The 24,210-nt window shown below is 36.1% G+C and overlaps 2 protein-coding genes across 2 annotated transcripts in view; both read left to right on the top strand.

The window, feature by feature from the left end:
• LOC138314367 (D-glucuronyl C5-epimerase-like) overlaps window positions 1–24,210 on the top strand; it is a 92,857-nt gene that overhangs the window by 27,843 nt on the left and 40,804 nt on the right. The window lies entirely within an intron of this gene.
• On the top strand, window positions 6,679–9,773 carry LOC138308544 (putative per-hexamer repeat protein 5). Its single transcript, XM_069249572.1, has 4 exons — window positions 6,679–6,706; window positions 7,761–8,306; window positions 8,392–9,393; window positions 9,442–9,773. The coding sequence occupies exons 1-4, from the start codon at window positions 6,679–6,681 to the stop codon at window positions 9,771–9,773; spliced, it is 1,908 nt and encodes a 635-aa protein (XP_069105673.1).

The raw sequence follows: 24,210 nt of genomic DNA, 5'->3' as shown, positions 1-24,210 counted from the left end.
GGGCTTGATGGATCTTACTCCTTTTTAATACAGCCTCCCCACCCTAGGGGCTTGATGGATCTAATTCCTTTTACTACACCCCTCCCCACCCTAGGGGATTGATGGATCTAATTCCTTTTAATACACTGACTCCTCCCCACCCCAGGGGCTTGGTGAATTTTACTCCATTTTAATACACTCCTCCCCACCCTAGGGTGTTGATGGATCTTACTCCTTTTTAATACAGCTTCCCCTGCACTAAATCAAGCGCCCCTTGCCAATTATAAGGGAAACAGTGTTCCTCAATATGTATGCCAATCTGCCTGTCAGTGGAAGGCCTTGTCTCCACTCTAACAGGAGGTGTTTGGGTAAATCATGTTTGAAATATTATGGTAGCTGTTAAAATGACTTATTTCATTAGGTTTGCATGTTAAGTCTCTATAATTAGGGAATCAGCCTTGACCTGAGGCCACAAACTTCATGAGAATGTAGAACCATATGGTTAATGGTGGATTCATGTAGTTATATACAAGGCTATGATTATATGAGGGGGATTTCAGGGCAAATATGTTTAGGATGTAGCTCAATACACAACCTGGTAGGCTAACATATTCACCTTCAACTAATTTTTCTGATTAAATTAATTAGATATGTATTCACTGCATCCTTTCTAAATGAAATTGACATACATGTTGTTGGTATAACCTGTTCATGAAATTGACATACATGTTGTTGGTATAACCTGGTCATGAAATTGACATACATGTTGTTGGTATAACCTGGTCATGAAATTGACATACATGTTGTTGGTATAACCTGGTCATGAAATTGACATACATGTTGTTGGTATAACCTGGTCATGAAATTGACGTACATGTTGTTGGTAAAACCTGGTCATGAAATTGACATACATGTTGTTGGTATAACCTGGTCATGATATTGACGTACATGTTGTTGGTATAACCTGGTCATGAAATTCACATACATGTTGTTGGTATAACCTAGTCATGAAATTGACATACATGTTGTTGGTATAACCTGTTCATGAAATTCACATACATGTTGTTGGTATAACCTGTTCATGAAATTGACATACATGTTGTTGGTATAACCTGGTCATGATATTGACGTACATGTTGTTGGTATAACCTGTTCATGAAATTGACATACATGTTGTTGGTATAACCTGTTCATGAAATTGACATACATGTTGTTGGTATAACCTAGTCATGATATTGACATACATGTTGTTGGTATAACCTGTTCATGAAATTGACATACATGTTGTTGGTATAACCTGTTCATGAAATTGACATACATGTTGTTGGTATAACCTGGTCATGATATTGACGTACATGTTGTTGGTATAACCTGGTCATGAAATTCACATACATGTTGTTGGTATAACCTAGTCATGAAATTGACATACATGTTGTTGGTATAACCTGTTCATGAAATTGACATACATGTTGTTGGTATAACCTGGTCATGAAATTGACATACATGTTGTTGGTATAACCTGGTCATGAAATTGACATACATGTTGTTGGTATAACCTGGTCATGAAATTGACATACATGTTGTTGGTATAACCTGGTCATGAAATTGACATACATGTTGTTGGTATAACCTGGTCATGATATTGACATACATGTTGTTGGTATAACCTGGTCATGAAATTGACATACATGTTGTTGGTATAACCTGTTCATGAAATTGACATACATGTTGTTGGTATAACCTGGTCATGATATTGACGTACATGTTGTTGGTAAAACCTGGTCATGAAATTGACATACATGTTGTTGGTATAACCTGGTCATGATATTGACGTACATGTTGTTGGTAAAACCTGGTCATGAAATTGACATACATGTTGTTGGTATAACCTGTTCATGAAATTGACATACATGTTGTTGGTATAACCTGGTCATGAAATTGACATACATGTTGTTGGTATAACCTGGTCATGAAATTGACGTACATGTTGTTGGTAAAACCTGGTCATGAAATTGACATACATGTTGTTGGTATAACCTGGTCATGATATTGACGTACATGTTGTTGGTATAACCTGGTCATGAAATTCACATACATGTTGTTGGTATAACCTGGTCATGATATTGACGTACATGTTGTTGGTAAAACCTGGTCATGAAATTGACATACATGTTGTTGGTATAACCTGGTCATGATATTGACGTACATGTTGTTGGTATAACCTGGTCATGAAATTGACATACATGTTGTTGGTATAACCTGGTCATGATATTGACGTACATGTTGTTGGTATAACCTGGTCATGAAATTGACATACATGTTGTTGGTATAACCTGGTCATGAAATTGACGTACATGTTGTTGGTAAAACCTGGTCATGAAATTGACATACATGTTGTTGGTATAACCTGGTCATGATATTGACGTACATGTTGTTGGTATAAACCTGGTCATGAAATTCACATACATGTTGTTGGTATAACCTAGTCATGAAATTGACATACATGTTGTTGGTATAACCTGGTCATGATATTGACGTACATGTTGTTGGTATAACCTGTTCATGAAATTGACATACATGTTGTTGGTATAACCTGGTCATGAAATTGACATACATGTTGTTGGTATAACCTGGTCATGATATTGACGTACATGTTGTTGGTATAACCTGGTCATGAAATTGACATACATGTTGTTGGTATAACCTGGTCATGAAATTGACATACATGTTGTTGGTATAACCTGGTCATGAAATTGACATACATGTTGTTGGTATAACCTGGTCATGAAATTGACATACATGTTGTTGGTATAACCTGGTCATGAAATTGAATTCACATACATGTTGTTGGTATAACCTGGTCATGAAATTGACATACATGTTGTTGGTATAACCTGGTCATGAAATTGACATACATGTTGTTGGTATAACCTGGTCATGAAATTGACATACATGTTGTTGGTATAACCTGGTCATGAAATTGACATACATGTTGTTGGTATAACCTGTTCATGAAATTGACATACATGTTGTTGGTATAACCTGGTCATGGTCATGAAATTGACATACATGTTGTTGGTATAACCTGGTCATGAAATTGACATACATGTTGTTGGTATAACCTGTTCATGAAATTGACATACATGTTGTTGGTATAACCTGGTCATGAAATTGACATACATGTTGTTGGTATAACCTGGTCATGAAATTGACATACATGTTGTTGGTATAACCTGTTCATGAAATTCACATACATGTTGTTGGTATAACCTGGTCATGAAATTCACATACATGTTGTTGGTATAACCTGGTCATGAAATTGACATACATGTTGTTGGTATAACCTGGTCATGAAAGGTACACAGCCAAAAGTGCAAGGCATGTTTTACATACGTTTGAAAAAACATGCGTTAAATGTATGTTTAAAACAAGCGTTTTATGTACGGTTAGGCCACCATGCTTAAAACGTATGTTTGAACAAAACATGTTTAACATATGTTTTACGTACGTTTGTTTTCCACCACATGTAAAACTGTTAAAATAGCCCTACTAATTACTTGTAAAACATTAGTTTTATCATTGTTATTGAAGACCTACAGTGGTGGTTTTTTTTTCAAAAATGATACTCCAATATGCAAATACATGTTTAATAGCCTCTATGTTTTGATTTCATGTTATCTATAGATGTCTTCTACCAACTTATAGTGAACCTCATACTAGCCTCATGATAGAATAATGCAGCTTTAATATCGTATGATGAAACATATAGGTCTACAATTATATGTACATCTACTGAATGTGAACAGAAGCAAAACCGCTAATGTGGATTCCGTCTTTTTTAATTTTAATTTAAACAGTTTTGAAGACTAATGCTCTGAATACATATGATAAATATCAAATACATATGATCAATATCAAATACATATCAATATCAAATACATATGATCAATATCAGCTGACCAGCGCTTCATGATGTACAATGTAGTAGGTCTCCAATTGCTTTCTGATCATCCTCGATACTCCAGGGGGTTCCAAGCACTTACGATCTATGTAGAGATCGTAGGTGATCGGAACCCCTGGAGTATCGAGAATGCTGTTTGATCTACGTGATCATGAGTATATGTCCTAGAATTGTCATTATAAATGAAGCTTAGGATTATACGTGTAGCTACATTTTGCATATATGAAGGAAAAATGTATTTACATGTATTTAGTTTGAAAACTAGAAAATAGATTACTGACTTTTACTTCAGATCTTCATTAGAATTTTTCTTGAAATGTAGATGTCATTTGCGGCATTTGGGGACTTGTGCAAGGCTACATCGATGACATAGCTATTACCATATACAATATATGCGTCTGCTTCTGGTTTAAAAAAAATAATAGCCTTCCCTACTATATAGTAGGGGTAGGCTATTGTAATTTTTCAAAACCAGAAGTAGATGCCTGTGCTATCACATGACAGGTTCTAATGGCTGGACAAACTTATATTTTTATTTATTGTATATATATTCTTGTCAATCTGAACTCCTCGGATGCAAAACATAACGGCAGTTACATCTGAGGAGTTCAGATTGTATTCTTGTTGATTTTATTTGTATCTTAAAAATTGGATGAACAAAATTAAAGGTAACTATGTAAAAAAAAAAAAAATTTCGGATGTAAATAACACCCTATTTAATATGACATCTGAGTATTCTGACACCCTGTTTAATCTTGCCCCTGATTATTATAATTCTGACACACTTTCTAAATTACCCTGTTTTGAGAATCAGTAGACATCAATAATCCAGGATGTGCTAGTGGAATTCTATTGCTTTTGGAATGTTATTTTTTTGCAAGAGGTTACATTAAAAGTACCTATGGCAGACCACAACAACGCCCATTGTTTCGATCTGGTGTCTCTGCTAATGGGTTTCCTTGTAGATATGGAGAGCAACTCATTTGTAACTAGACAGGCCTTGGAATGTTTAAATGAGTTGTGTATGTCGACATGTTCAGATCAAAGGACTGCCAGATCATCAGTATCCTGGAGGTTTTCCTCTTTAGTATTCACTTATAAGGTTCTGATCAATGTCATGCAATATTTTAAGGGTCTGAACAATGTCATGCAATAGTATAAGGGTCTGAACAATGTCATGCAATAGTATAAGAGTCTGAACGATATCATGCAATATTAAAATGTTCTGAACAATGTCATGGAATATAATTAAAAGTTTCTGAACAATATCATGCAATATTATATGGTTCTGATCAATATCATGCAATATTCTTAGTGTCTGAACAATGTCATGCAATATTTTAAGGGTCTGAACAATATCATGCAATATAATAAGGGTCTGAACAATGTCATGCAATAATATAAGGTTCTGAAAAATGCCATGCAATAATATAAGGTTCTGAATAATGTCATGCAATATTATAAGGTTCTGATCAATGCCATGCATTGTCATAAGGTTCTGAACAATATCATGCAACATTATATGGTTCTGATCAATGTCATGCAATATTCTTAGGGTCTGAACAATGTCATGCAATAATATAAGGTTCTGAAAAATGCCATGCAATATCATAAGGTTCTGAATAATGTCATGCAATATTATAAGGTTCTGAATAATGTCATGTGATATTATAAGGTTCTGAATATTGTCATGCAATATTATAAGGTTCTGAACAATATCATGCACTATTATAAGGTTCTGAACAATGCCATGCAATATTATAAGGTTCTGAACAATGTCATGCAATATCATAAGGTTCTGAACAATGCCATGCGATAGTATAAGTTTCCGAACATTGTCATGCATTATTGTAAGATTCTGAACAATGTCATGCAATATTATAAGGTTTTAAACAATGTCATGCAATATTGTAAGGTTTTGAACAATTTCATGCAATATTGTAAGGTTCTGAACAATTTCATGCAAAACTATAAAGTTTTGAACATTGCAATAAAATATTATAAGGTTCTGAACAATGTCATGCAATATTTCAATTATTTTAAGTCAAATGAAAGTCATTATTCTGTCATATGATTTATTCGTTTACCTGAAAATACTTATACTGACTGTGGTGTCAGTCTTCTGTCACTTGATGTATACTTTTGTATTAAAATACTTATATAAGCCAAGGGCAATTGAGCTTATGCCATGGTATGGTGTTCGTCTTGTGGCCATCTGTCCGGCATCAGCTTTTCTATTTAAACAGAGTCCTACAACTTCCAGAGTCCTGAAATTTAGACTGTGGCATGCTGGGATGAAGGGCTACCAAGTTTGTTAAAATGAATGACCTTGACCTTCATTCAAGGTCACAGAGTCAAATAGGCTGAAATCTTTAAACAACTTCTCTTAATAACCAAAAGGCCTAGAGACCTGATTTTGGACCTGTGGCATGCTGAGATGAAGGGCTACCAAGTTTGTTCAAATAAATGACCTTGACCGTGATTCAAGATCACAGAGGTCAAATAGGCTGAAATCTTTTAATGACTTCTTCTATATAACCAAGAGGCCTAGAGACCTGATATTGGGTTGTTGCATGCTTTGATAAAGGGCTAAAAAATTTGTTGAAATGAATCATCTTGACTTTCATTTAAGGCACAGGTGTTAAATAGAATAAAATCTCTAAAACCAAGAGGTCTAGACACCTGATATTACCTGGGTCATTCATATAAATTCTTATTGACTATCTTATGTCTTAAGTATGCAGCATGCTTACCAGATTATAGCAGGTGAGCGATTGCCGCCCATTTGGCCCTTGTTCTCTCATGTGATGTATGACTTCAAAATACTAAGCCAATAATGGGATTATGTTATGAACTTTCACATCAAAATACTTGTACCCTATGTAGGTCAATATGGTGTTGTGTGACGTACTAAATGTAGGAGAATTTCCTGTTTTAGTTTTACAATATGCTGGAAGTGTGTTAGTACATCAGTCTGATTCCAATGGAAGACATCCATCCAATGATTTCTGTACTAATCATCCCCCCTCCCTGTACTAAGGTTTTCATCAGCCAACACTACACATGTCAAATGGTAGCTTATGATTTACCTCCACTGGCCATAGATCAGTTGGGGCCAAACCACCTTACAGTGTGGGTGCCCCCCCCCCCTCCTCTCACCCCCTGGCCTTGGATTGCTTTATTGCTTTCTCAAACACCCATTTCTATATTTTCTGATATGTGCCCCCCCTCCTCCCAACCCCTGGCCTTGGATTGCTCTGTTGCTTTCTCTTACTCCCATTTCTTTATTTTCTGATATGTACCCCCCTCCTCCCAACCCCTGGCCATGGATTGCTCTGTTGCTTTCTCTTACTCCCATTTCTTATTTTATTTTACCCCACCTCCTCCCAACCCCTGACCTTGGATTGCTCTGTTGCTTTCTCTTACTCCCATTTCTTTATTTTCTGATATGTACCCCCCCTCCTCCCACCTTTGTTTTGAGAAGTTCTCACAGCTTGTTGATAACATATACATTTTTTTCATGTACATATGATTGGGAAGAGTATATGATGAAGTATTTCATTTGTAACTTGCCTATGGAAGTGAGGAGGGCTAACATGGAATAGACTTCAGTATCAACATTGATGGGTGAAGGTTTTGGTGCTAGTTGTGAAATGCTACATTATTCATAACCACTGACATTGACTTGTGAATTGATATAGGATATTGTATGTGTTGTTTTGGATATCTGAAATCATTGTCAGGGAGAAAGCAGTATTTTGAGAATCTCCAGAGGTCCAAAGTGCAAGGTGTACTCGGTGAGGAATATGGTACAAGCTAGGAAGCGGTGATGGTACTCTTAACGAGTTAGGAAGCGGTAATGGTACTCTTAAGAAGTTAGGAAGCGGTGATGGTACCCTTAACGAGTTAGGAAGTGGTGATGGTACCCTTTACGAGTTAGGAAGCGGTGATGGTACCCTTAACGAGTTAGGAAGTGGTGATGGTACCCTTTACGAGTTAGGAAGCGGTGATGGTACTCCTAACGAGTTAGGAAGGGGTGATGGTACTCTTAACGATTTAGGAAGCGGTGATGGTATCCTTAACGAGTTAGGAAGTGGTAATGGTACCCTTAACGAGTTAGGAAGCGGTGATGGTACCCTTAACGAATCAGGAAGCGGTGATGGTACTCTTAACGAGTTAGGAAGCGGTGATGGTACTCTTAACGAGTTAGGAAGCGGTGATGGTACCCTTAACGAGTTAGGAAGCGGTGATGGTACCCTTAACGAGTTAGGAAGCGGTGATGGTACCCTTAACGAGTTAGGAAGCGGTGATGGTACCCTTAACGAATTAGGAAGCGGTGATGGTACTCTTAACGAGTTAGGAAGCGGTGATGGTACCCTTAACGAGTTAGGAAGCGGGTGATGGTACCCTTAAGGAGTTAGGAAGCGGTGATGGTACCCTTAACGAGTTAGGAAGCGGTGATGGTACCCTTAACGAGTTAGGAAGCGGTGATGGTACCCTTAACGAGTTAGGAAGCGGTGATGGTACCATTAACGAATTAGGAAGCGGTGATGGTACCCTTAACGAGTTAGGAAGCGGTGATGGTACTCTTAACGAGTTAGGAAGCGGTGATGGTACTCTTAACAAGTTAGGAAGCGGTGATGGTACTCTTAACGAGTTAGGAAGCGGTGATGGTACCCTTTACGAGTTAGGAAGCGATGATGGTACCCTTAAGGAGTTAGGAAGCGGTGATGGTACTCTTAACAAGTTAGGAAGCGGTGATGGTACTCTTAACGAGTTAGGAAGCGGTGATGGTACCCTTAACGAGTTAGGAAGCGGTGATGGTACTCTTAACGAGTTAGGAAGCGGTGATGGTACCCTTAAGGAGTTAGGAAGCGGTGATGGTACCCTTAACGAGTTAGGAAGCGGTGATGGTACCCTTAACGAGTTAGGAAGCGGTGATGGTACCCTTAACGAGTTAGGAAGCGGTGATGGTACCCTTAACGAGTTAGGAAGCGGTGATGGTACTCTTAACGAGTTAGGAAGCGGTGATGGTACTCTTAACGAGTTAGGAAGCGGTGATGGTACTCTTAACGAGTTAGGAAGCGGTGATGGTACTCTTAACAAGTTAGGAAGCGGTGATGGTACCCTTAACGAGTTAGGAAGCGGTGATGGTACTCTTAACGAGTTAGGAAGCGGTGATGGTACCCTTAACGAGTTAGGAAGCGGTGATGGTACCCTTAACGAGTTAGGAAGCGGTGATGGTACCCTTAACGAGTTAGGAAGCGGTGATGGTACCCTTAACGAGTTAGGAAGCGGTGATGGTACTCTTGACGAGTTAGGAAGCGGTGATGGTACTCTTGACGAGTTAGGAAGCGGTGATGGTACCCTTAACGAGTTAGGAAGCAGTGATGGTACCCTTAACGAGTTAGGAAGCGGTGATGGTACTCTTGACGAGTTAGGAAGCGGTGATGGTACCCTTAACGAATAAGGAAGCGGTAATGGTACCCTTAACGAGTTAGGAAGCGGTGATGGTACCCTTAACGAGTTAGGAAGCGGTGATGGTACCCTTAACGAGTTAGGAAGCGGTGATGGTACCCTTAACGAGTTAGGAAGCGGTGATGGTACCCTTAACGAGTTAGGAAGCGGTGATGGTACCCTTAACGAGTTAGGAAGCGGTGATGGTACCCTTAACGAGTTAGGAAGCGGTGATGGTACCCTTAACGAGTTAGGAAGCGGTGATGGTACTCTTGACGAGTTAACAACTAACATTATAATTTCTGTTAAATCTAGAATTATAAGTGCTATGTTGTGTATGGACAATTATGAGAAAGAAAATACAGGATTTGGATAATTTCAAGAGAACCAATGGGCCAAAATTTATCTACTCAAGCTCTCGTTAGTAAAAGCTACCTGAGGAGAGGTTTGCTGTTCTCATGCAAACCAGCTCTAGGTCAGTTTTTATGATTTAAAAAATGATAACAAGATTTTAGTATGGATAGTAAGTAAATGTGGTCAAAATCCTACAGTCTATAACTGCTCCTTGTAAAACCATTCTGTTGTTAGATCTATTTACCTAGTTTACTGGAGAACAGCCACTATATTGGTATGGTAGTTTGAATGGTTGTTCTTTCCAATGACAGGATTGTTTGAATGTGTATTTTGTGTAGCAGAGCTATACCCTGGAACCAGACACAGTTACGGTAGACATTAAAGTCTCTGATTACATAATCAGGCCATCATGACATTTTGTGGAAATCCTAGATTATTTGTCCAAAACCCTTTACCATTCGAAATAGTTCAATTTGAATTCATTTATACAATATGCACAAATTATTGATGTTTGAATTGTTTTCTGTTTTAAATATTTATTGACTGAGAGTATAGTTTACCGACTGATCTGTGTAATGTTGTGTTAGATGTAACAGACAATACTCCCATCATTCTACACCATGTCCAGTATTGGATTGTAGTGTTAGATGTATCTGTGATAACATCACACCACAGATAATACTCCCCTCATTCTGTACCATGTCCAGTATTGGATTGTAGTGTTAGATGTAACAGACAATACTCCCCTCATTCTGTACCATGTCCAGTATTGGATTGTAGTGTTAGATGTAACAGACAATACTCCCCTCATTCTGTACCATGTCCAGTATTGGATTGTAGTGTTAGATGTATCTGTGATAACATCACACCACAGACAATACTCTCCTCATTCTGTACCATGTCCAGTATTGGATTGTAGTGTTAGATGTAACAGACAATACTCCCCTCATTCTGTACCATGTCCAGTATTGGATTGTAGTGTTAGATGTAACAGACAATACTCCCCTCATTCTGTACCATGTCCAGTATTGGATTGTAGTGTTAGATGTAACAGACAATACTCCCCTCATTCTGTACCATGTCCAGTATTGGATTGTAGTGTTAGATGTAACAGATAATACTCCCCTCATTCTGTACCATGTCCAGTATTGGATTGTAGTGTTAGATGTAACAGACAATACTCCCCTCATTCTGTACCATGTCCAGTATTGGATTGTAGTGTTAGATGTAACAGACAATACTCCCCTCATTCTGTACCATGTCCAGTATTGGATTGTAGTGTTAGATGTAACAGACAATACTCCCGTCATTCTGTACCATGTCCAGTATTGGATTGTAGTGTTAGATGTATCTGTGATAACATCACACCACAGACAATACTCTCCTCATTCTGTACCATGTCCAATATTGGATTGTAGTGTTAGATGTAACAGACAATACTCTCCCTCATTCTGTACCATGTCCAGTATTGGATTGTAGTGTTAGATGTAACAGACAATACTCCCCTCATTCTGTACCATGTCCAGTATTGGATTGTAGTGTTAGATGTATCTGTGATAACATCACACCACAGACAATACTCCCCTCATTCTGTACCATGTCCAGTATTGGATTGTAGTGTTAGATGTAACAGACAATACTCCCCTCATTCTGTACCATGTCCAGTATTGGATTGTAGTGTTAGATGTAACAGACAATACTCCCCTCATTCTGTACCATGTCCAGTATTGGATTGTAGTGTTAGATGTAACAGACAATACTCCCCTCATTCTGTACCATGTCCAGTATTGGATTGTAGTGTTAGATGTAACAGACAATACTCCCCTCATTCTGTACCATGTCCAGTATTGGATTGTAGTTTTAGATGTAACAGACAATACTCCCCTCATTCTGTACCATGTCCAGTATTGGATTGTAGTGTTAGATGTAACAGACAATACTCCCCTCATTCTGTACCATGTCCAGTATTGGATTGTAGTGTTAGATGTAACAGACAATACTCCCCTCATTCTGTACCATGTCCAGTATTGGATTGTAGTGTTAGATGTATCTGTGATAACATCACACCACAGACAATACTCCCCTCATTCTGTACCATGTCCAGTATTGGATTGTAGTGTTAGATGTAACAGACAATACTCCCCTCATTCTGTACCATGTCCAGAATTGGATTGTAGTGTTAGATGTAACAGACAATACTCCCCTCATTCTGTACCATGTCCAGTATTGGATTGTAGTGTTAGATGTAACAGACAATACTCCCCTCATTCTGTACCATGTCCAGTATTGGATTGTAGTGTTAGATGTAACAGACAATACTCCCCTCATTCTGTACCATGTCCAGTATTGGATTGTAGTGTTAGATGTAACAGACAATACTCCCCTCATTCTGTACCATGTCCAGTATTGGATTGTAGTGTTAGATGTATCTGTGATAACATTACACCACAGACAATACTCCCCTCATTCTGTACCATGTCCAGTATTGGATTGTAGTGTTAGATGTAACAGACAATACTCCCCTCATTCTGTACCATGTCCAGTATTGGATTGTAGTGTTAGATGTAACAGATAATACTCCCCTCATTCTGTACCATGTCCAGAATTGGATTGTAGTGTTAGATGTAACAGACAATACTCCCCTCATTCTGTACCATGTCCAGTATTGGATTGTAGTGTTAGATGTATCTGTGATAACATCACACCACAGACAATACTCCCCTCATTCTGTACCATGTCCAGTATTGGATTGTAGTGTTAGATGTAACAGACAATACTCCCCTCATTCTGTACCATGTCCAGTATTGGATTGTAGTGTTAGATGTAACAGACAATACTCCCCTCATTCTGTACCATGTCCAGTATTGGATTGTAGTGTTAGATGTAACAGACAATACTCCCCTCATTCTGTACCATGTCCAGTATTGGATTGTAGTGTTAGATGTAACAGACAATACTCCCGTCATTCTGTACCATGTCCAGTATTGGATTGTAGTGTTAGATGTAACAGACAATACTCCCCTCATTCTGTACCATGTCCAGTATTGGATTGTAGTGTTAGATGTATCTGTGATAACATCACACCACAGACAATACTCCCCTCATTCTGTACCATGTCCAGTATTGGATTGTAGTGTTAGATGTAACAGACAATACTCCCCTCATTCTGTACCATGTCCAGTATTGGATTGTAGTGTTAGATGTAACAGACAATACTCCCCTCATTCTGTACCATGTCCAGTATTGGATTGTAGTGTTAGATGTAACAGACAATACTCCCCTCATTCTGTACCATGTCCAGTATTGGATTGTAGTGTTAGATGTAACAGACAATACTCCCCTCATTCTGTACCATGTCCAGTATTGGATTGTAGTGTTAGATGTATCTGTGATAACATCACACCACAGACAATACTCTCCTCATTCTGTACCATGTCCAGTATTGGATTGTAGTGTTAGATGTAACAGACAATACTCTCCTCATTCTGTACCATGTCCAGTATTGGATTGTAGTGTTAGACAATTGTCTCATAATCAATATAGAAAATTGATATTCAAATTATAGTCAGAACTCAATAAAGTAGACAGATTTATGACAAACCAACAGTATTTGTTAAATACCACAAGGATATGTGAAATATGCTAGGTACCCATTCCTAAGAGAGCTGTATATAGGACCAGAGTACTGGGCTATATTGTAGAGTAGAAAAAACAACTTCATTCATATACGATTAACTTCAACAGATTAATTCTAAATGTATTTTATTGTACAATTTGTTATCTTAGGCAAACATAAGTATATATTGAAAAAGGTTTTATCTTCAAATTGACTTTCCTACTTCAATTAATTGTCTAAAAACTTGGAGAACAATTATCAACTTTTGGCTTTGAGTCAACTTTATGGGTAGCTTTTGTTATAGGATTTTGTAGAGTGTCTTTAATCTCCACTTTAAATTATCCAAATAAGTTAATGGTTTAAGGCTGTTTCTTCGACTTAAAAACTTAAATCTGTACATATTAGTGATTATTCTGAGACAGTGCACAAAGTCAAACTGTTTTGACCACAGGGAGGTGAGAGATTAGTACACAGGTCAGCTAATCCATGAACATCAAAACGCAATGTCAAATTCACACCATGACTCGGAGATAGGATTTACAGCTTGTATTATATTTGTTAAAATGGACCACAAAACGAATACTTTGATTGTGGAAGGTGTAAGGTGTATTACTTAGAGATAAAGCGTGAACTATTGTAATAATTGTGGGTCGCATTTATCGTGGATCATCCCTAGTAATCCATGGTCTATATCCCTGTATCAAGATGGGACGGGATCATCTACATATATATTGTGTACACCTGTCCTAACAGAGGGCTGGAATCATGGAGGGCTCACCTAAAGTACACGACCAATTATCTCGGCGTGTTCATTGTTACCAAAAAAGGAGAGAATGGAGGAAGGCTGTAATAAACATTGGCTATCATTGGCGATGACTTTATAATTCTTATACAAATCAGCGCTGTAGGAATCTCTCGGCAGACCATTGTCTTGTTAACACCATTCTGTCCCAGCAAGCACCGCTGACTTAAAAAAAGATTATGGCACAGATTTAAGGTTTTCAAAAGCTTCCATTTACACATGTATAGAGCTGTAAAAAGTTTTTCTCTAGCCAAGTCTTTTAAAATTTAAAGTGGACCATAGGAATTGTTAAAAATATCCGATTATTGTGTCACGCTGGGACAGGGATCCGATAATAGGGTCTTATAGTGGCAATTGGTGATGATAAAGCATAAACAGCACTGGTAATATAAAGTGTACTAGTCGGGCACAGTTTCTAGGATGGCATTCAGACAAAGATTTCTCATCTTATATCATTTCTGAAGTTTCTGTGTGAGTTTGTTTATATCTTACCCAAGTTAAATCGATACACAGATTAGATTATGCTTAAGCTATGATTTCAGTATTCTTCCTTGAGTTCTGTATTGATCATAAGACTAATCTCAGTAACCAAAACCAATCATAAATATGGCCTCTTTAGGGTTAAATACCTCGCGGATTTGGGAGTGGTAATGAAATTTAATTATGGCTGTGTAAATGGAAATTAATGTTTAATATGAAGGTGTGAGAAAGTAGAATTGAAATGCAGGCAGGCATCATAAGACAATTAGATACAGTGAGATGTTTGATGTATATGGTGACCAGTTCTGTTGTGACTTGTTATATTATTCTTACAAGACACACATATCCATTCTCCGTGTGTATTTGTAAACATGATAGACCAAGAATTTCCCCACTGCGAGACAGACATATTGATATTACACCACCAGTGTTAGATCTGTTTGAACTGACATAGGTTTTAGTCGCAGTAATGGTCTCTAATACCTGTTCCCAATCGACCGCCATCGTGTTCGGCTGACTGCTGAGGAATTTGACTGTTGGCTACGTAGAAATTCTCCAATGGTTTAATTGCTGGGTAGAGCACTTTAATTGTATATGGTTGTATTTGTAAAGGGTTATATTGTATAGGATTATAAAGGTCTTCGATAATTGATTTAATTGATTTGTTAACTGGCGATGTAGGAGGATCAGATACCTACAGAACTGTATGTTATAATGGCTTCCACATAGACACCCTTCATGTGACGACATCATTCATGTACATGATTTAGGACAACATAATTCATGTACATGATTTAGGACGTCATCATTCATGAACATGATTTAGGATGAAATCATTCATGTCACACAATTTAGGATGACATCACTCATGTTGTACAATTTAGGATAACATCATTCATGTACATGATTTAGGATGACATCATTCATGTACACAATATATACTAAAGGGATCTTTTTCAAATTTCATTACAGGCTCCCCTTGTGCCCTAGTTGTGCATATTGCATTTTGGGACTAATAGGTCAACAAGATGGCCGCCAGGCAGCCATCTTGAAATTTGATAGTTAAAGTTTGTTACCACTATTTCTTAGAAAGTACTGAAGGGATTTTTCTCAAATTTCATATGTATGTTCCCCAACGGTCCTAGTTATGCATATTGCATTTTTGGACTGATCGATCAATAAAATGGCTGACTGGCCACCATCTTGGATTTAGATAAAATTTGTTACCGCTATTTCTCAGAAAGTACTGAATGAATCTGTCTCAAATTTTATGTGTGCAGGTTCCCCTAGGGGTCTAGTTGTGCATATTGCATTTTCGGACCAATCGATGAACAAGATGGCCGACAGGCAGCCATCTTGGATTTTGATAGTTGAAGTTTATTACCGTTATTTCTCAGAAAGTAATGAAGCGATCTGTTTCAAATTGTATATGTAGGTTTCCATAGGGTCCTAGTTGGGCACATTACATTTTAGGACTGATCAGTGAACAAGATGGCAAATATGCAGCCATTTTGGATTTTCATAATTGAAGTTTGTTTCTCAGAAAGCACTGAAGGGATCTGTCTCAAATTTCATGTGCACGTTCCCCTAGGGTCTAGTTGTGCATATTGCATTTTCGGAACGATCGATGAAGAAGATGGCGGACAGATCCGACCTTGGATTTTGATAGTTGAAGTTTGTTGCAGCTATTTTTCAGAAAGTACTGAAGCAATCTGTCTCAAATTCCATATACAGGTTACTCTAAGACCTTAGTTGTGTATATTGAATTTTAGGACCAATCAGTAAACAAGATGGCCGACAGGTAGCCATCTTGGATTTTGATGATTGAAGATTGTTTTTGCTATATATCTCAGAATGTACTGAAAAGATCTTTGTCAAATTTCATATGAAGTATGTTTGAAAAAGTTTGAAAAGCAGAGAAAGGTTGCCTCTTTCTATTGTAAGACATAGATCATTCTTTGGTGGGCGTCAATTAAGATCCCTCTGGGACCCCTTTTTTTAGCAAAAAATTATTACTGTTATTTCTCAAAAAGTGCTGAAGGAATCTTTCTTAAATTCCATTTGCATGAATTCCCCTGGGGCTGTAGTTGTGTATTTTACATCTTGGGACCGATCGGTCAACATGGTTGCTGCCAGGTCGCCATCTTGGATTATGGTAGTTGAAGTTTATTACTGCTTTTTCTCTGTACTGCAGTGATTTGTCTCAAGTTACATATGAAGATTTCCTTTGGGCATTGTTTAAATTGTCATTCAAATATCAGAACTGATGGTGTGTTTGAGTCAGTGAACTGGTAACTTGTTACCATAAATATTAATGTACATGTAGATCAAGCCCAAAGATGTTTACACAAATTTTACATCTGTAGTTTTCTTCCTTCTTTTATTTTATTAGGTTTATTGTTAGAGTGAACACAAAAGATTCAGGTGTGTTCTAAATACAGGGTAGAACAGCACGCCAACTCATCAAAGATAATTAGTCTTATCAATTAACAAACTTCTAATTATGAATGGTACATATAAACTGTCTGATTTATTAAAAAGAGACATTTAAAATGTTGTTTTGTGACAAGAAGAGCATGAAGACCCAGGTTACACCTGTTGACCTAGAAAACCACCTCATGACAAAATCTTTGTTCACCAGCTGATAATAATTATAGTTTTGTTTATAAGTAATTATTGACAAATTGGTTTTGTTATTTATGAATGATAGAAAGAAGACATATCTGTTAGTGGTCCACTATAGGATCTTAATGAAATCTGCTTCCTTCAAGATGGCTGTTATGGTCACTTTGGTTTGATTATTTTAATGTTCTATTAACGTTTAGATGGTGGAAGAAAGTCATAGTACCTGGAAAAGAACCACTGACCAGCAGTCAGAACTAGGCAACTGCCCCACATGGGATTCAAACTCGTAACTCAGAGATCACTTGGCTATGGTAGCCATCTTGAATACCTTGTTTGTAAACCCAAATTTTAGTTAAAAAGATGATAAATATTCATATCTGAATTGTAAGGATCAAGATATGACTTAAAGATTTTTTTTTAATGTTAAACCTTAATTCTAAATAAACAAATCAAGCAATAGCAATATGAAAAGATATTTTCAGAAAAGGTTTAATAATGTCGACAGGAGTTGTCGTCTGACACAGCTATACCTGATATAGATACAAGGCAATATTGTAAGTGTCAACACGTACTGCATTTTCAATTTCTGCAAAATCAAAAAAAGGAAGTGAAATATTAAATAAAAATAATAAAGAAACATCAAAGAGGACATTTTCTGTTTGTGATGGCCAGTCAAAGCTTTAGTGTTCTGTGTGATTTTAATAACTACATCCCATCTGAGATGGAAACATGAAATATTTAAACAAAATTACAACTCACTGAGGAGAAAAGTAATAATAGATAGAATTATTGGAGTTTCTGGTTCAATTGAGAACAAAGCGGAGATAATTATTAAAAACCATGACAGGTTGATTTATGTCCCCCTGTTAATGGTGGAGGCCATTTTCCTTCTTTATTACGTGAATTTTCCACAGAAATTTTATAAATACAGGCATTCACAGGGACATTAAGGGTTACCAGTATTCAAACAGACACCGTTGACAGTTTAAATGATTGTTCATCTAAATTTAATTTATGTGTCAAGATTCTCAGGGAAGCAATATTCCATATCAAGACAAAATTAAAATAGATACTTGTGAAACATTCCTCAAAAAGTTTAGACAATATTCAGGAATGTTGCTCAGAAAGTGAATTTAATCCACACATAGTATATAACCTTCACATCAACAGGTTTTCATTGATCAGTTACTGTAATGATATATGATATCAGGTATTTTCATTGATCAGTTACTGTAATGATATATGATATCAGGTATTTTCATTGATCAGTTACTGTAATGATATATGATATCAGGTATTTTCATTGATCAGTTACTGTAATGATATATGATATCAGGTATTTTCATTGATCAGTTACTGTAATGATATATGATATCAGGTATTTTCATTGATCAGTTACTGTAATGATATATGATATCAGGTATTTTCATTGATCAGTTACTGTAATGATATATGATATCAGGTATTTTCATTGATCAGTTACTGTAATGATATATGATATCAGGTATTTTCATTGATCAGTTACTGTAATGATATATGATATCAGGTATTTTCATTGATCAGTTACTGTAATGATATATGATATCAGGTATTTTCATTGATCAGTTACTGTAATGATATATGATATCAGGTATTTTCATTGATCAGTTACTGTAATGATATATGATATCAGGTATTTTCATTGATCAGTTACTGTAATGATATATGATATCAGGTATTTTCATTGATCAGTTACTGTAATGATATATGATATCATGGTATTTTCATTGATCAGTTACTGTAATGATATATGATATCAGGTATTTTCATTATTCAGTTACTGTAATGATATATGATATCAGGTATTTTCATTGATCAGTTACTGTAATGATATATGATATCAGGTATTTTCATTGATCAGTTACTGTAATGATATATGATATCAGGTATTTTCATTGATCAGTTACTGTAATGATATATGATATCAGGTATTTTCATTGATCAGTTACTGTAATGATATATGATATCAGGTATTTTCATTGATCAGTTACTGTAATGATATATGATATCAGGTATTTTCATTGATCAGTTACTGTAATGATATATGATATCAGGTATTTTCATTGATCAGTTACTGTAATGATATATGATATCAGGTATTTTCATTGATCAGTTACTGTAATGATATATGATATCAGGTATTTTCATTGATCAGTTACATGTAATGATATATGATATCAGGTATTTTCATTGATCAGTTGCTGTAATGATATATGATATCAGGAATTTTCATTGATCAGTTACTGTAATGATATATGATATCAGGTATTTTCATTGATCAGTTACTGTAATGATATATGATATCAGGTATTTTCATTGATCAGTTACTGTAATGATATATGATATCAGGTATTTTCATTGATCAGTTACTGTAATGATATATGCTATCAGGTATTTTCATTGATCAGTTACTGTAATGATATATGCTATCAGGTATTTTCATTGATCAGTTACTGTAATGATATAGGATTTCAGGTATTTTCATTGATCAGTTACTGTAATGATATAGGATATCAGGTATTTTCATTGATCAGTTACTGTAATGATATAGGATATCAGGTATTTTCATTGATCAGTTACTGTAATGATATAGGATATCAGGTATTTTCATTGATCAGTTACTGTAATGATATATGATATCAGGTATTTTCATTGATCAGTTACTGTAATGATATATGATATCAGGTATTTTCATTGATCAGTTACTGTAATGATATATGATACATTTGTATCGGGTATTTTCCAGAGATTAATTTTATTCTATTTCTATCAATGCCCGTCTTAGAAATGAGCCTTCAGTGATCAGGGATGACATTCTGGTCATTTGAAGAGATCTTGAATTGATTATATTTCAGTCTTTAAGATAAAATTTTTAATCAAGCTATTAATCAATACAACAATAGAGCTGTTAAAAAATCTTTATTGTATCATCTTCATACAATACAAAAAAAAAATGAAACTTTTAAAAATAACAAAAATCATCAAAGATTGAAGACAAAGAGTGTGAACGAAATGTCAAGGTCATTACAAGGTTAAAGTTATCAACAACAGACACCGAGGATGAATGTTTATTTTCAATAATGATAAATTCCATCTGCTTTATAACACCTCACACCCATTGACAAGTTGAGGGGTCACAGCTTGTCAAACTCGGTTCAGGATGATGAAGTACTTGTTGAGATTTGTACCACCATTGTACCTCAATGTTTTGTTTACAAACAAAGATTGAGGGACAGTTGACACTCTAGGAGATTTACCTCAGTGCGGTCATTGGAATCTATAAAATTTACTAAATATCACTCCTCAGCAGCTATAATGTTACTGGTTGTTGTCCAGTAATATATCTCAAATATTACAAATAATGTTACAACCAGATAAAAATTAAACTTTCATGATGTTGGAACAATAGGATATATCCATGTTTGCAATAAGTCTATGAAAAATTCACAGTATAATTTCACCATAAGTAGACAATATTTATTTTATTTTAACTTACCCTATACAGTGGCTATCGCCGATATATAGCCGACTGTGTCTTTGGTTAGATAGCAGTAAATACATTTCTGTCTATCTTATTTACTGCTAATAGAGTTCTATAGACCGAATGTGACAGATAATTTCATGCTAAATGAGCAATACAATAGGACAATACTTGGTATTATGTAGGTCTACGTCTGGTTCTGAGAGGACTCTGGCAAATCACAGCATCAGTAAATGGTTATAGTTAGCATTTAAATTAAGATAACTGCATGCATCCATAATCTTGGCCAATATAATCATCTTGAGTTGGCCAATCCAATCATCTTGACCGATACGTCTTGACCGTATCAGAATTAGGATCAGTGTTCTGATCGACAGAGCACCATTATCAGTGTTATTATCCCATGTAGCTCCGAGTCTGCCGGGCGTTTCTGGCCAATTGGGGTCACTTCCTGTTCATCGGAAAACATTAGATCATGTGATCATAGCGATTTCTTAATCATCGGATTGGACAAATCGATGACTGATAGATACAATTTACTCTCCTGTAAATATCTCACTGTTTCGATGGTTTTAAAATGATCTTCTGTCTGCTTGATAGATATTATTTGTCACAATTATACTGTCTACAGACTTCTAATTGATTTTGTGGGAGACCTTGTATACTAGATCCATAAGTCGATATCCATAGTAACAAGTCAGTATGCATAGCAACCTGTAATATAATACATTATTTATTGTGGTTAGCATGTTTATCATGGAGCTAATCTTCCAAGTACAATATAAGTTAATAATCCATTTAAATCTTAAGTTCGATAGTAAATAATTTCTTAACTATTGCTTAAAAGTTACAAGGGATGACTGGAGTCTGTTAATATCAAGTGGAAGATTATTCCAAGATACAACTCCAGAGTAGCTGAAGGACTTTTTCATTGTCTCTGATTGTAACTTCGGTAAAAGGAGTTTATTTTCTGTAGCTGATCTCAATTTGTACACGTAAGAATTATTACAAGTTTCAATAAATGTACATATATAATCAGGTATCATATTACACAGTGCTTTATAAACCAGAATTACAGTATGATATTTTATTTTAAGTTTAAAAGGGAGTAAATATAAATTATATAGTAGATATATAATACTACAATCCTGAATAGTTTTTACAGAGTCTTATCAGTATAAATATAACCATTGTTTATAATGCAGTTATTATCTGTACATCAGAAGATGGACACTGTTAAGTTGTTTGGAATTGAAGACAATATTCTTTCTTAAACTTGAGTAGACCTAATACCTAACTCTACATAAAACATGTCATTGATTTGTCCAGAGCTTTGGTCAGCCTCATCAGGGATCTGTAAGGTCATTCCGAAGGAAGTGGCCATTAGAACATCCTCGTTACTGAAGATCCATTTACAGGATTAGGTGCTCCAAGGTCAGTGCTCAGATTGGCAATATAATCACAACGTTTTCCATCATACCATGCCAGTGAGATCTCTCCTTCCTGGGTAATTAAAATCTACAAATTTACTACAGCCCAGGAATCCTGGGAATCAAAAAAAATGTTCCAGATTGACAGGACACCTGATGGAATCAGCTCATCAGTACAATATGTATACTGATTCAGGCGTTACTTACTTCAGTCTTGGTGATTCAGGCGTTACTTACTTCAGTCTTGGTGATTCAGGCGTTACTTACTTCAGTCTTGGTGATTCAGGCGTTACTTACTTCAGTCTTGGTGATTCAGGCGTTACTTACTTCAGTCTTGGTGATTCAGGCGTTTGTAGTAGTGTAAATCCTGTTAGCCAGGTATATTATGGAAGTGCTTGTGATTTGGGTTGTGAAGGGAAGTGTCATACTGTGCCAGCATCATGATGGTCAGCTAGGTCAGACATCCCACTGGGTCAAGATAAGGCTTGACACTCTACCTCTATGAATAGTTTGTTTTTGTTTAGTAGATTAAATTTACTATTTCTAATTAGTAATAACTATTTAGAGAATAAGATAGATATCAGCTGAAAGAGTAAGTTATGCAGTTTATGAAGATGTTTTTATTATCTTAAACAATGCGGTAGCTTGAGCACTGTATTAGTTTATAAGTCATTTGAGGTATGTAAAAGTAATTAAAGAGTAAATTAAGTAAATATGATGTGTTTAAAGTAAAACTAAATTGATATGGTTATAATCTAGATAATGTGTTCTAGGGATGATAGTTTATAGATTTTAAATATCATTATTGGTTTTGTCAGGAATTAGGTTTAAAGTTTAATAAGAAACACAGTGTTGTGGATTCTGGGGTCAGCCTGGGTTTTAGTAGGTGGCCTTAGGGGGTGACTTCTCTGAGGGTCACCATGAACTTATATATATGTAAATTTAGGTGTGGCGAGCGAGCTAGAGCAGTAGAAGAGTAAGAGCAGGAAGAGCAGTAAGAGCAGAGAGTAAGAACAGAGCATTGGAGCTAAGAGATACAAAACAGAAGAGAGAGAAACCTTTGAGTATAAGAGATATTTAGAGATTGTGAACTTATTGTGAACTGGATTTATAGATGTTGAATGGAAAACAAAACAAAAATGGAAAAGAACAAAAGTCTCCAGTGATCCGTTACAACACGTTACTTACTTCAGTCTTGGTGTTTTCATAAAGATATTCTGTTTACAGATTTCTAAATAGTGTGACCATGCTCCACAAACACTTTGACTGTAGTATGTTGTTTAAAGACAAAAAGCACAGAATGCAAGTTTGAGAATTTACATTTGGATACATATATAATATCTGCTTATGATGGCAGTGTTTATAGTAATGTTTGATTATTCTTCACTTGTTTGATATTTCTTTTTAAATAGCCATCTAATTGTGGTAGGTATTACTAGACTTTACCCAGGGAATCACACAGACAAACACAGTGATAGGGAACAGATTTTTGTGTTGTCAGCCTAATAGGGTTCTCTGAATGGTCATTGTGGTCAGTCTGTTTGTAAAAATCATTCTATCTAGATTTCCTCATAAGTTACTGGTAGGTATTGTCACTTGTATCTTTGGGGAATGTAACGTTGACAAGTTCACAGATAAGACAAATCTAAGCTGACCTGGAGATTGTAATGGAGTGTAGGAATGGTGCGATTGTCGCCACTGACAAAGTTTCTGGTCGCCTGATGTGACGACAGAACAGACATGGTGTGTATGATTTATGTTAAGATCTGACAACTTTTGTCGTGATCTCTATATAAGTCCTATAGGCTTATACAATCTTGATCTGATCGTCCAGATAAGGGTCACCAATTCTTACTGAATCTAGATCAAGGAACCTAAATGTTTTAAATGGCGACCATCTACCCTGTATTCACAGCTTACATGTTGGTGTGCTTTCAATCAAATTCTACAAAACTGCTCAAGCATACCAATTTATTTAGCCTGAAT

Source organism: Argopecten irradians, chromosome 1 (assembly GCF_041381155.1).
Source record: "Argopecten irradians isolate NY chromosome 1, Ai_NY, whole genome shotgun sequence".
In the NCBI taxonomy this organism is placed as follows: Eukaryota; Metazoa; Mollusca; class Bivalvia; order Pectinida; family Pectinidae; genus Argopecten; species Argopecten irradians.
The sequence above is the reverse complement of the archived record's forward strand: the minus strand, read 5'-3'. Positions and strand labels throughout refer to the sequence as shown.